Source organism: Falco naumanni, chromosome 5 (assembly GCF_017639655.2).
Source record: "Falco naumanni isolate bFalNau1 chromosome 5, bFalNau1.pat, whole genome shotgun sequence".
Taxonomy (NCBI): domain Eukaryota; kingdom Metazoa; phylum Chordata; class Aves; order Falconiformes; family Falconidae; genus Falco; species Falco naumanni.
Genome location: NC_054058.1, coordinates 34,386,351 through 34,398,447, shown reverse-complemented (window position 1 = coordinate 34,398,447; position 12,097 = coordinate 34,386,351). Strand labels below are relative to the sequence as shown.

Here is a 12,097-nt window from a genome sequence, read left to right as displayed (position 1 = left end):
CAACACTCATATAAGTTCGATTCAGCAGAAAGACCTTGAAACACATGTTTATTTACCCTTTTTTAATCCCAGAATCTTCTCTTTTTCTCAAGAGGAATTTTGGACTACGGGGGTACAAAACTGGCTAAGTACACACTTCAGGTAAGAGTCCAAGTGCAAGAAGAAATCCAAACCAAGTCTCTAACCCACGTGCCAACCTGGAAACCATATTTGCTCCTTTAACAGCTATGTCTTTCCCCAAAGTTTTACACTCAAAATGTCCATAAAGTGCACGGATGGCTTGTAGGACAGAGGCAGAGAGCAGGATCATGAGGCACAGTTGTACAAGTACGACCATCCTATGAGTGAACATGGTGAAATGTCTCAAGTCATGAGCTCAGCTTGGTTCAACTATTTCCCCATGCTGCCACCAGCACTCTCTCCCATCTGATTTCATAAAAAGGCCACAGAATCATAGAATGGCTGAGGTTGGAAGCAACCTTGGGAGGATATCTGGTTCACGCCACTTGCTCGAGCAAGGTCACCTAGAGCTGGCTGCCCAGGTCATCTTTATGCTCCTAAGCAGGAGCAGTAGGGTAAGGAAAAAGTGTCAAAGCACCACGTACCCACACTTGTTACCCAACCCCTTGACCTCAAGACACTTAACCAGGAATGCTAAACCCATCTTTTCCAAATCCTGTTTCAAGGCAAATTATCTGCACAATGGGAGACGAAGCAGCTCATTACACTGTCTTCCCCTTTCCCTCAGAAATAATATTTTCAGGCTGTGCCCGCATGTACCATTCCACCCAGGCCCCATCATACACAGCAACATCTGGTTTGCCACAGAGGTAAGCCCCCAGAGCCACGTGGCAGGCAGTGACCCCAGAGCCACATGTGGCTACCACCGGCTTTAAGAGGTCCACCTTCTTCTCCTGGAACAGACTGCGGATCTGTTCAGGGGTCTTCTCTAAGCCAGCCTCTGTGAGAAAATCGGAGAAGGGGATATTCATCGACCCAGGGACATGACCAGGCTCGATTCCTGGAGGAAAAGCAATACAGATAGGAATTAACCTCTGCTGTCTAGGACAAATCTATTTCAAAACCCGTTCTCTGTTTCACTGGGAAGAATATTTATTGTTTAGTGTATTTTTTAAAAACAAATATATTTATTTTTGTTAAACTTTGCTTTACTAGGTTATTGATTACTCAGGAATGATGGGTCTAACCTTCAGGTTACCACATGGACACCATGCCGTCAAGTTCTGTTCTTCCTCCCAGTTCCCTCCATGCTGCCCATATGTGAGCAACCCTCTCTGATGAGGCACTGACTGAAGCACCTCCACAGGCCCTTCTGAGGAGGAGGGTAGCACCAGTACACGAAGAGACCAATGACTATCTTTGAGGTGTATGAAAGCTATGCTTCTCAACCCAGCTCCTCGCAAGAGCAAAAAATACACAGCTGCCCCACTCCTGAATTTTCAAAGAGCAGCACTTGCTAGTCAAAAGGAGGGGAGGACAGGTGGATACACTGCCTCTGGTCCCATCCCACAAAGGACAACCATATTTCCCTTCATCACCTTTACTGAAGTCAAACTGATCGGCACCTTAAATGAAGCACATTACCATCTCGGGGCTCTGGCTCTACTCCCCGGAACCGTCCTGCAGCGCGCGCATCCACTAGCTGGAAGCGGTGGGAATCCAAGTTATCTAAGACATCTTCGTATGTTTTCACCAGGGACTTGTCCAGGGAGGCGTGGAACTCTGAGGGAGATACCTGGCCTTTCCCAGAGGTCACTGCATTCCCTTCTCGCTGCCAGTTCTTCAGGCCACCATCCAGAAGGGAGACGGCTTCATGTCCGAAGGCCCGGAACATCCACCACACCCGGGGTGCTGAGAAGAGACCTTGGTCGCTGCCATCATACACCACAACATGGGAATCATTCCCCACACCCAGCTTCCCCACATACTCAGCAAAGTCATCAGCCTTGGGCAGCATGTGATCGTAAGGTGAAGTACGATCACTGCACTGATCGATGTCGAAGAAAACTGCTCCAGGGATATGGCGCTCCTCAAATTCCCGCTTTGGGTCACGCTTCATCTTTGGCAAATACCATGATGCATCCACGATTCTCAAGGCGAGACCAGCTTGCTGGGACTTGATGGCTTCCGAAAGCCATTTGGCAGACACAAGAGCACGGTAGAGGAGTTGTTGTGACATTGTTCCCGAGTCTTGGATGAAATTACCCGATTCCTGGGATCTGCCTGAATCCACCTGACTGCAAAAGGAAGAAAGTCACAAAATACGAGACCAGCCTTATAAAAAGCAAATGGATGAAGATGCATTTTAGGACCAAAGACCTGCGTCTGCACTGAGGTGCTGGCTAAGCCTACACTGAGGGGGCTGAAATGCTCCAGCCCTGGAAACGGTCTCAGAGAGCTCAGCCCAAACCCTGCCCCGGGCGGGGCAGCCACGGCACGGCCCTGCCCTGCGCCCGGACTCCCGAAGGCCACCCGCTCTCCGCACCTCCAGCGACCACCGGCCACGCTGACAGCAGCGGGCGGGCAGCGGGGCTGCCCCGGGGACCCTGCGCTGCGGGGACCGAGCGCCCGCGGCCAGGCACGGCCCCGCGACGAGGGGGGCTCTGCCCCACCGCTCTCACCGCCCCGGAGCACGTCTCCAGCCGAGGCCTCACCGGGGCCCTGGCGCCCCTCACGCAGCCTGAGCCTCCGCCGCCTCCCGCTGCGACCCCTCCCGCCCCGGACGCCCCCAGCCCCGGCGGGGCCGCGGCTCCCTCCGCGCAGCAGCGGGGGGAGGAGCGGGGCCGTCCTGCCGCGACGCCCCGTACCTCCGTGCCGGGCCTCAGCCGAGCAGCACCCGCCCTCGGGCCCCGCCAGCCATGGCCGCCGCCGGGGGGCGGGAACCGGGGTCCTCCCAGGGGGCCGGTCCCGGGCGGTGCGACCCGGCCCCGCGCCGCCCCCTCGGGCCGCCCCCCGGCCAGCGGCCGCCCGCCGCCGCCATTTTGTGTGTGTGTGTCCGTGTCCCCAGCGGCGGCGGCGCCCCCTCCCGGCCTCGGCCCTCCGGGATGGCGCGGCAGGTGCTGAGCAGGCCGCTGGTCACCGCCAAATGGCTCTCGGAGGCCGTGCGGGCCGGGCGGGTGGGACCGGGCCTGCGGGTACTGGACGCCTCCTGGTACCCGCCACAGGAGCGGAATGCCCGGCAGGAGTTCAAGGAGAGGCACATCCCCGGAGCGTCCTTCTTCGACATCGAGGAGTGCCGGGACCAGGCCTCCCCCTACGACTTCATGCTGCCCAGCGAGTCCCACTTCGCCGACTATGTGGGGCGCCTGGGGGTCAGCAACGACACCCACGTGGTGGTGTACGACGGGGACGAGCTGGGCACCTTCTACGCGCCCCGTGCCTGGTGGATGTTCCGGGCCTTCGGGCACAAGGAGGTCTCTGTGCTGAACGGTGGCTTCAAGAACTGGGTGAAGGAGGGCCACCCCGTCACGGCGGAGGTCAGCCAGCCCGCCCCAGCTGTCTTTAAGGCCAAGCTGAACATGGCTCTGCTGAAGACCTTCGAGGAGATGATCCAGAATGTGGTATCCCTGCGGTTCCAGGTGGTGGATTCCCGCCCCGAGGGCCGGTTCCGGGGCACAGAGCTGGACCAAGGTAATGGAGGTGGGAATGGCACCTGCCCCCCTGCACCAGAGCGGGATGAGTGTTGAGACGGCTCTGGGCAAAACAACTCCTCCCCACCAGCAAACATTTTCCTTACGCCCAGGCGTGCCACTGCCTAACTCGGCAATTTACCTTAAAGGATCCACAGTTGAGCATTTGGATCCTGGTGCCCTCACAGAATGATTTTTTTGTAGTTGGTTGTAAAGCTGCAGGAGGAAATAGCAGAAAAGGTCTGCAGTCAGTTGGTTCCAGGATCCCCCATCCCACACTCTGCAGAAGTTAATCAGACAGAATGCAAACGCAGGAGGTAAGAACTCCCAGCGGTTTGCTCACGGTCCTATCTAACACTAGCAGACACGCACAAACTATCAGTATTCGTACAGGCAACCCTCACCATAATGAATGCACGAGCAAAAGCCCAGGTTTTAGGCAGCACAGTAACCCGAGAGACATTTTCCTTCTCACTCTGGTTTCCAGCAAATAGAGAACTTGCTTAACCTGATCTTTGTCCTTTGTAAGAAAAGCCCCAAACCCTTCCTGAATGTGTTTGCTATCAGCTTCTCTTTTTTGGATGGCCCAAGTAATAGGAACAAAAATTAATTTTGTTACCTCAGTCAAATACTGGACGTGCAATCAGCAGGGGTGGAAGAAGTCCTGTGCAGTAGGGGCAGCTAGTATCGCAATGTGCCTGGAATGAAATTTAAGGTGGTTGGTAGAGGTGGCCCTTACTGTGTAATTTAAGCCTCGGTGTATCCCAGAATAACCTCTTCTCTGAAAGGGAATCACAGAAGTGATTTAGAAAGAATTGCAGAGTTTCAAAAACAAAGCAAACAAAAGCTCAGCAACAGTTTTTGGGTCTGAGTTGAGCTCCACACTGCAGGAGCAGGTGTGCAGCCAGCCTCTGTGGTCCTGAGGCAAGTACTGGGCTGCTGCTTTGCAGGTCAGTTGTCATCCTGTTCTGGCTGTTTTCATATACTGCTGTACGGTCATTGTGTGTGACTCCTGAAAGAAATTGCCACGTCCAAACCTCAGTAGCGTTTGGCTGTAGCACGTGGTTTGCCTAAGTGTCTGCAGTGGGCACCCCCCATCAAACACACTTGACCTGTGCAAGACAATGCAGAAGGCGAGAGAGGTAACGGGAGCGACAGAGGCGACTGTTGCAGAGAGAGAGGGGCAGTTAGGCTTGTCGCTTGTTCTGTTTCTTCACCTACTGCAGCCCTACTGCACTTTGACATTGACAGTTGAATTTTAACCTCAGGATGTGAATAAAACACTCCTTGCTGGGAGTTGGTGGATTTTGTGTTCTCTTTCCCAAAGTGGGAGTTGTTACCAGGTGACAAATGCCACAACCCCTGACAGTGTTTTAAAACCAGATTTTTTCTTTTGAAATGAGTCAGCATGGAACAGTCTATTTGTGGTGGTCCAGTTTTGCTTCCCACAGCAGATCCAGCAGGGTAAGCACTCCAGCTGCAGCTGCTGGTTCCGCAGGAGCTTGACAGCCTTCTGAACCAGGCTAGCCAGTAGCTGTACCCAGCGGTGGGTAAAAGGCAACACTTACACCTAAAAGAGCAATTTGAAATCAATGCTGATTAATTACAGAGGTGATCCAATCAGGGAGGAGAAATGTTGCCTGCAATTTAGAGAAGAAGAATGATCTTGAGGTTAAGGAACTTGCTGCATTCTCAGGTGATTTCAGTTTAATTATTGCCTCAGCTCTTGACTTCCTAATTAAGTCAATTAATCTCTCCAGTTCCATGAACTCCATCTCTAGAAGAAGCTAATTTCAGCTCCCTCTTTTGCCTCTTTAGTTTTTCAGTTCCTTGTGGTAAGAATTAGCTGTCCCTGTTTTATTTTAATGCAGCAGCTACCTTGCTGGGATTTAGACCTGTGAAGTGTTTAAGATAAGCCATAATATGTGGCTAATTTTTAGTTGCTGGGAGAGGTTTACCCAGGTTGCCAGGGTGGAGAAAAAAGGATGGTGTTTCTATAAGCCAGGTCTCATAGGTCTTAAATGCAGGTATTGCTTTGGAAGAACAAGATTGGATGTTCATGTGTGATGTGCAGCATAAGCCTGTCAGATGTGCAGCTCTGAACTATGCACCGAGTGTTTAAAGGTGTCCCTGCCCCGTGCTGTGTTTCTGGAGGAGCTAGTACCTCAGGCCTGCTGACTAGCTGTGATTCAGCAATGGCCCAGCTAGTTTCTGAATGGGCCTGCTTACTCAGGTGCTGTAGGGTGCAGGTCTATGCAACCAGCCTGAACTGAGACAATCCCAGGCAATCCAGGGGCAGATGATAAAAATAATTGCATGATGGTTATCAGTGCTGATGAGTACTGGGCACTGAAAACTGAGGAACAAGAATTACAGCTGAACAGACGCATACAGAAAAGTTGCAATTGCTGAATTATTTTGCAGACACCTGAGAAAAGAGGGGAAAGTTGCCAGACAACAAACCCATCATCTAAAAAATAAAGCAAATCCAAAGTAATTTCTTGAACTTCCAGTTATTTTTCTTCTTCTCAGCCCTTGGGTAGTCCTTGTCTCCCTTGTGCATTAACAACTCTTCAGGTTTTGCCTGTTTTCCCAGCTTTCAGTCCTCCCTGCCCCAAACATAAAGCTTTTGTTTGGCTTGAATGTTCAGTGGCAATGAAAGTGAGAATGAAAAGAAGCTGCTGCTTCTCTCTCTTGTCCAAGTGGAGTCTGCAGCTGGGAGTAGGCTGGCTCTATTTTGACCAGGAAGTCATATTCAAGGTACAACATAGTGAGAGACTCTATCATTTCAGCCCACAGGAACCTACAGTCCAAAGCTGTCCGTTCCTGTGACAAAGCTGACAAACACCAGCTGCCAGAATTAGGGCTGTGGCCCTTCTGATTCTTAGAATTGACTCTTCTGGCTGACACACACGCAGTATTTTGACATTGGTGGCAAAGACCTATTGATCTGACTGCGAGGACTCGCAGGGAGCTGGCCAGGACCAATCTTGAAAGTGTTCCTTCCAATGAGTTCGTGGTACATTAGGTGAGATCACTAATGGTCCCTTCCAAGGCATACAATTTGAATGGAAGAGAGAGATAAAAAAGGAGGCAACAGAGGAGGCATTTGGAAAGGAAAAGCTATCTGCAGCCAGCCAACTCCAAGACCGGGGGAGTTAAATGTGGGCAAGGCACATCTTTTATCTTTTTGACTTTAAGAAATTCCATCTGGAGGTTTCATCACAAAGGGAAAGGTTAGAGAGAAGGGGCTAGGTAAATAGCCGACAAAATATATACATATTTAAGCAGAGAATCTTAACAGATGTGGAAAAGAGGATTAAGCAGTGAAGAAGTTAACATACCACAGGTTACAAATTGTGAGGGAGAATTGCCAGATGCCAAGCTGAGTGAGACCTGGCAAAAGGAATTAAAACAAATAACAAAAACTGCTGGAGCAAAGTGAATAAAAAGAGAACAAGGAGCGAAAGAGTAAATAGGGTTGCTATGCAGTTAGCAGGGGTTCCAAATGAAAGATTATTTGTGTACAGCCTCAGAATTATACTGAGTCTGTGCTGCTGTGTGTGTTTTTTCCTCCCCCCTGAGGCTAAGTCTGCAGAGTAGGGGGAGGGGTAGCAAGAAGGGGAAAGAAGTGGAAAATGAACATTTCTAGAGAGGGAGTATAACCAAAAGAGATGTGTGAAGCAGGCGATCTTCACCCCAAATACGTGTTGAAAATCAGTCATGTGACATTGCAACTCCATGAGGCAAGAATTTAATAAATTTAATCAGAGCATGGTTCCATGGGACAGAAACACTAGCAAAGTTTGTGTTTAGCATGGGAGGTACAGCACAATACAACAACTGTTGATCCATTATAACATGGATAGACTGGGAAGGCTTTCAAAAAACTCTTCAAGAAAAATTATCTGAAATGAAGGCAAAATTACATAAAATACCTTGGCAAATTTGCACTGCAGCTAAAGGCTCTATTTCCTTGCCAACAGAATTGATTTGCCAGATAAGGGAAATGGGAACCTGCATGCCTGAAAGTTATGTCTGATCTGTTCTTCCATCACTGGAAGCACCTATGAGGTAGACTTGTTCCATTTGGACTTCATTAATACTTTGGACATAACATTAGAGGGGCAATCATTAGTTCATCACAAGAAGGGGGCAAATAGCACAAGTACTGTTAGATTCCTAAAAAAATGACTGAAAGGGAGATAAGGAAAATAACAGTAGCTTGTGCTGAAAGCAGATCTGTGGGGCTGGAAGCTGCCAGCACGGTCCCATCGTTATGCTTCTATGTTTTATTTAATATTTTTCTGAATTATTGAGCCACTGAAAATAGGTAGTTTTTACTGAAATGTGTTGCTGGCACAGTCTTGGGAAGGTTTAAATGATCATGTAGGGAGTATTATTTGAGGTACCGCCTGCAATGATAGAGTGACAGGAGGTATAAGGCTAGAGAGAGCGGGGTTGGATGCTTAGTAGCCCAAAACACTTAATTGCTTGTAGTTTCTCTTACAAGCTGAAGACACACATTTGGAAGCAATAGAAGAGTGTAAGACTTGAGTGAATTAGTTGGGTGCAAGAACCTCAGATGCAGTTTAGCCTTGAAAACAGCAATTATTAACCTCCTGTGTACCAGTCGAGATGCTAGGAAATGCCACTTCCTTATCTAGAAGCCTGGTGGTCACTTAGAACTGTTCCTAGATGGCCAAGACAGTGAAAAGTGTATCTAAAGAGCTCTTACTAGGTTTAGGCTAAGGCCATGAGGCTGTTAGGAATGCTGAATGCTCACCCTCAGTATGTCGGAGCAATAGCAGAAAAGGAGAAAAACTATTTCAGCCGCAGGGCAATGTTAGCTCAGGGATAAATGCTGTATGGACTGACTGTGACAAGCTTAACATTGGAAATGAAATTCCTCCATGAGCAAGGAGGTGCCTCAGCAGGAAGTTTTGTGGCAGGAATCCAAACTGGTTCTGAGATGGATGCTTTTATGAGAGAGACCCTATAAAGAAATCTCTAGTAGCTGGCAGCTAGGCTTTGTAATCCTAGGGTTCCTTCCTGGACTTTCTAAGGGTGACTGCATGAATCTGGTGTGGAGTATGCTCAGTGTCATACGAGGCAGGAGCAGATGTATCCTCTCCCCATTTCAGATCCCAGCTGTGTCCAGCCTCGCCTTCCAGTCCTGTGTTTCTCTGCTCTTGTCCTAGCAGACAGAGACATGATAAAACATCCTCAGTCACTCAAGAGCGCTTCTTAGGCAGTCCAAGGGATTGTGGTTGTGCAATGTCAGCTCTTTCTTTCAGCTGAACACCCACATGCATCAGTAAATGCAGTTTTTACAGGATTCCCCATCTTTTACTCACAGAGTCTCTGACTCCAACAGACTCTTGAATCTCTGGATCAAGAAAGTCTCCCGACAGATCAAAGTAAAAAATGCTCTAAAATGAGACTGTTCTCTTCAGACCTGCTCAGCTCCTAACTGAAGAGTTGTTTAAGGGTGGTGAGTGTATGTCATGCCAGTCTCCAATAAGACTGGGGTACAAACCTACCTATTCTAAGATGTGTGAACAGTCTAGAAAAGTGATCAATGAGAATTGAATCGGTGGCCCAGCAAGCTTTTTTGAGCAAGACCTGGCCCTTCTAGTTCAGCTCCCAGGACTTCTTGATCTCAGTACACTTCCCAGTGCCCTAGGATGGTGTGACAGCGTTGTTCTGCAGCTCACAGACTTGCCTGGTGATCACCAGTACTGCAGCAGAGCCTTACAGAAATCCCTTGCCAAAGGACAGGGTCAGGACCATTCACTCTGTGGAAAAGCAGCAGCCTAACCCAGGCATGTAACTCTCCAGTAAGAAGCTCTGCAGTCTGAGAACTACAAGCAAGGTTTTCTCACACTCATTTTTTGTAATGTTTTTATTTCCTCTCTGTCATACAGACTCTATATTAATGAGCATTGGGTTTGCAGTTCTCTGTACTGAAGTGATGAACTGTTGTTTTCTGGAACTGGAAAAAATGTGGTGAAAGCAACAGTCCAAAAGATTGTCTTTTTTTGTTTGGTTGGTTTTTGTTGTTTGTTTTGTTGTTTTTTTTTAATATTGGTCCCTCCAGAAGTCAGCAGTTATTCTCCTGACTTCTCCCTGTAATGCTAAACACTTCTGAAGGATTCGTGAGGTGATTGGTAGACAACAGTGCCAGATTACTCAAGCACTCAGGGGGTGCTGACAAAGAGGGTCCCTCTGGAACAGGGAGAGATCTTGTGAAACTGGCTCAGCAATTTTGGTTGTCTTTAGGCTCTCAGTCTTTGCCCAGCAGAGAAAAAATCCCCTCCTCAGTACCTCACCAAAACCCTGTTTTCCCCTTATGACATATGTCATGACATCACTCTGCATGAGTGATGAAACTGCAGTGTCATTATAATGTGTGATGTCAGTCTCTGACTAGATATAATTTAATCATTTGACTGTAACAAAGGTTCCCCACCCCAATCTATCCCATCTCCTGAGATCAGTTACCCTGATAACTTAGGCAGGTGGACAGCTGTCAGTGAAACATTACTATTCATGTGACTTTCCCAGGGCTGTCCCATTAGAAGTCCAGACCTAGCAAGGAACCATTCCCTGAAATGCGTTTCTAACATAATATGTAATGTTTCCTGCTCCAATAAGGCTCAATCAAAAGCCTCTTGAAGTCAGTGGAAAAGCTTCCACTGAGTGTAATGGGCTTTGCTAAGCCTATAGTGACAGAGTTTGAATTTCAAGAGCGCAATGAAAATGTTATCCATCATCTTTTTATATCTGTTTCTCTCTAGAGACCTTGTACTTGAGATGCAACTTTCAACTTCCCTGAAGTGGTTGTTTATACCAGTAAAAAACCAGAACCCATGCTGATTTCATCCATGGAGCAGATAAAAAGTGATACAAAATCTAAATTCTTACTTCTCTGACCCCATTGTCTCAGGATAGCTACCTCAACAGTAATGTGGCTGACTTTAAAGTTGCTTTACTTTCCTGAAATATGATTTCAAGGTGACAGAAGAATAAACTGTGAACATAACTTTTCACAAATTCCACATACAAGTCACACTTCTGCTTCTGAAAGCTGTGTCATTGCACACTGCTGGCATACTTGGGGGAGGTCAGAAATGCACTCTGCATTCCTCTTTACACAGATCCCCTTAATGTCTTTGTTACATTTTTTTCTGTGGTAGTTCTTTGATTCTTGTCATGTCTAGGGCTTCTTCAGATTTCTATCTCTTACTGCTTTCAGGAGGGGAAAGAGTTTGCTAAATATCCGGGAATTTTTGACCAGCAAAGTTGAATAATCTTTGTCCTCCTCTTTTTAGCCTCATACTGCTTTGCATCTTCATTATCATCTGAAACAAATTAGTATCTTGGAGACAGTGGGAGTATTTGCAGTGATGTCTCTTTAATGTCTCTTTTGCAGGTGTCTTTCATCACCTAGGTTAATGTCTCCTTGCTCAAGTTTCTTTCTCTTGTTCACTCTTGCAGGGCTGGAATCTGGTCACATCCCTGGTGCTGTGAACATACCCTTCCGCTCATTCCTAACAGAAACTGGCCATGAGAAGAGTATTGAGGAGATACAACAAATATTCCAGGAGAAGAAAGTGGATCTCTCAAAGCCGCTGACAGCCACGTGCCGCAAAGGTGTCACAGCATGTCACATTGCCTTGGCAGCCTACCTGTGTGGCAAGCGTGATGTGGCTGTTTATGATGGTTCCTGGTCAGAGTGGTTCCACCGTGCCCCACCTCGCTACAAGGTCTCTGAGTTGAAGCGCAACAAGGCCTAGGAGAGTTTCTCTTGGGCAATGAGATCTAGCAGCTGTCTCCAGTCCAGGATACAGGGAAAGAGAGCAGGTGAAAATAAAGCAAGAGCATGCTGATTTATATTTTGCCAGTTTTTCTAAGAACGATCAGCAGATCCCTATTGATCTTTCAGTTTCTCACAATGAATAAAATCTACTTCTAAGATGATTTATCTGTGAATATTTCTAATTCTTCTCTGTTGCCTGTGACCTGCTTGTGCTGGGTGGGAAAAACAGCTTTGCAACATGAAGGAGAGTTGTGGTCTTCCCTCGAGACTTGCAGAAATTCCAGTGGCCTGGTGAGAGCTCGGGTCCGTGGCAGAGCAGAATGGATGAAAAGCCTGGGGCTAAATTACAGCACTGGGTGCTGAACACAGGAGGGCCAAGCTGTGGTTCTGTTATTGACTCAACGTAAGACCTTTTGCCTGCCCACCATCTCCCCTTTTCCAGCGTGGAAAATGGGGGCATCTTCCCCCTCCTTTCTGATGGGGGTCAGTGAGTTCATGTGAAACATTCAGGGGTGACAGGAGATCCAGTTCTGCTGCAATACGGTCTTGTTGATTATCACAACTGTGTTAATGAGTCTCCAAGAAATCCTGTGTATGTGATGAGAACTTCTGGGCACAGGTGATT

General features: G+C 48.1%; 2 protein-coding genes across 2 annotated transcripts; one reads left to right on the top strand and one right to left on the bottom strand.

The window, feature by feature from the left end:
- Positions 1-31: 31 nt before the first annotated feature.
- Positions 32-2,950, bottom strand: LOC121088506 (3-mercaptopyruvate sulfurtransferase-like). The gene is made up of 3 exons (XM_040594727.1): positions 2,829-2,950; positions 1,606-2,258; positions 32-1,021 (listed from the first exon to the last, which is right to left on the bottom strand). The coding sequence occupies exons 2-3, from the start codon at positions 2,198-2,200 to the stop codon at positions 723-725; spliced, it is 894 nt and encodes a 297-aa protein (XP_040450661.1). The 5' UTR covers positions 2,201-2,258; positions 2,829-2,950; the 3' UTR covers positions 32-722.
- Positions 2,951-3,005: 55 nt separating this feature from the next.
- On the top strand, positions 3,006-11,630 carry TST (thiosulfate sulfurtransferase). The gene is made up of 2 exons (XM_040594726.1): positions 3,006-3,651; positions 11,151-11,630. Exons 1-2 carry the CDS (start codon positions 3,066-3,068, stop codon positions 11,447-11,449), a joined length of 885 nt encoding a protein of 294 aa, XP_040450660.1. The 5' UTR covers positions 3,006-3,065; the 3' UTR covers positions 11,450-11,630.
- Positions 11,631-12,097: the final 467 nt, after the last annotated feature.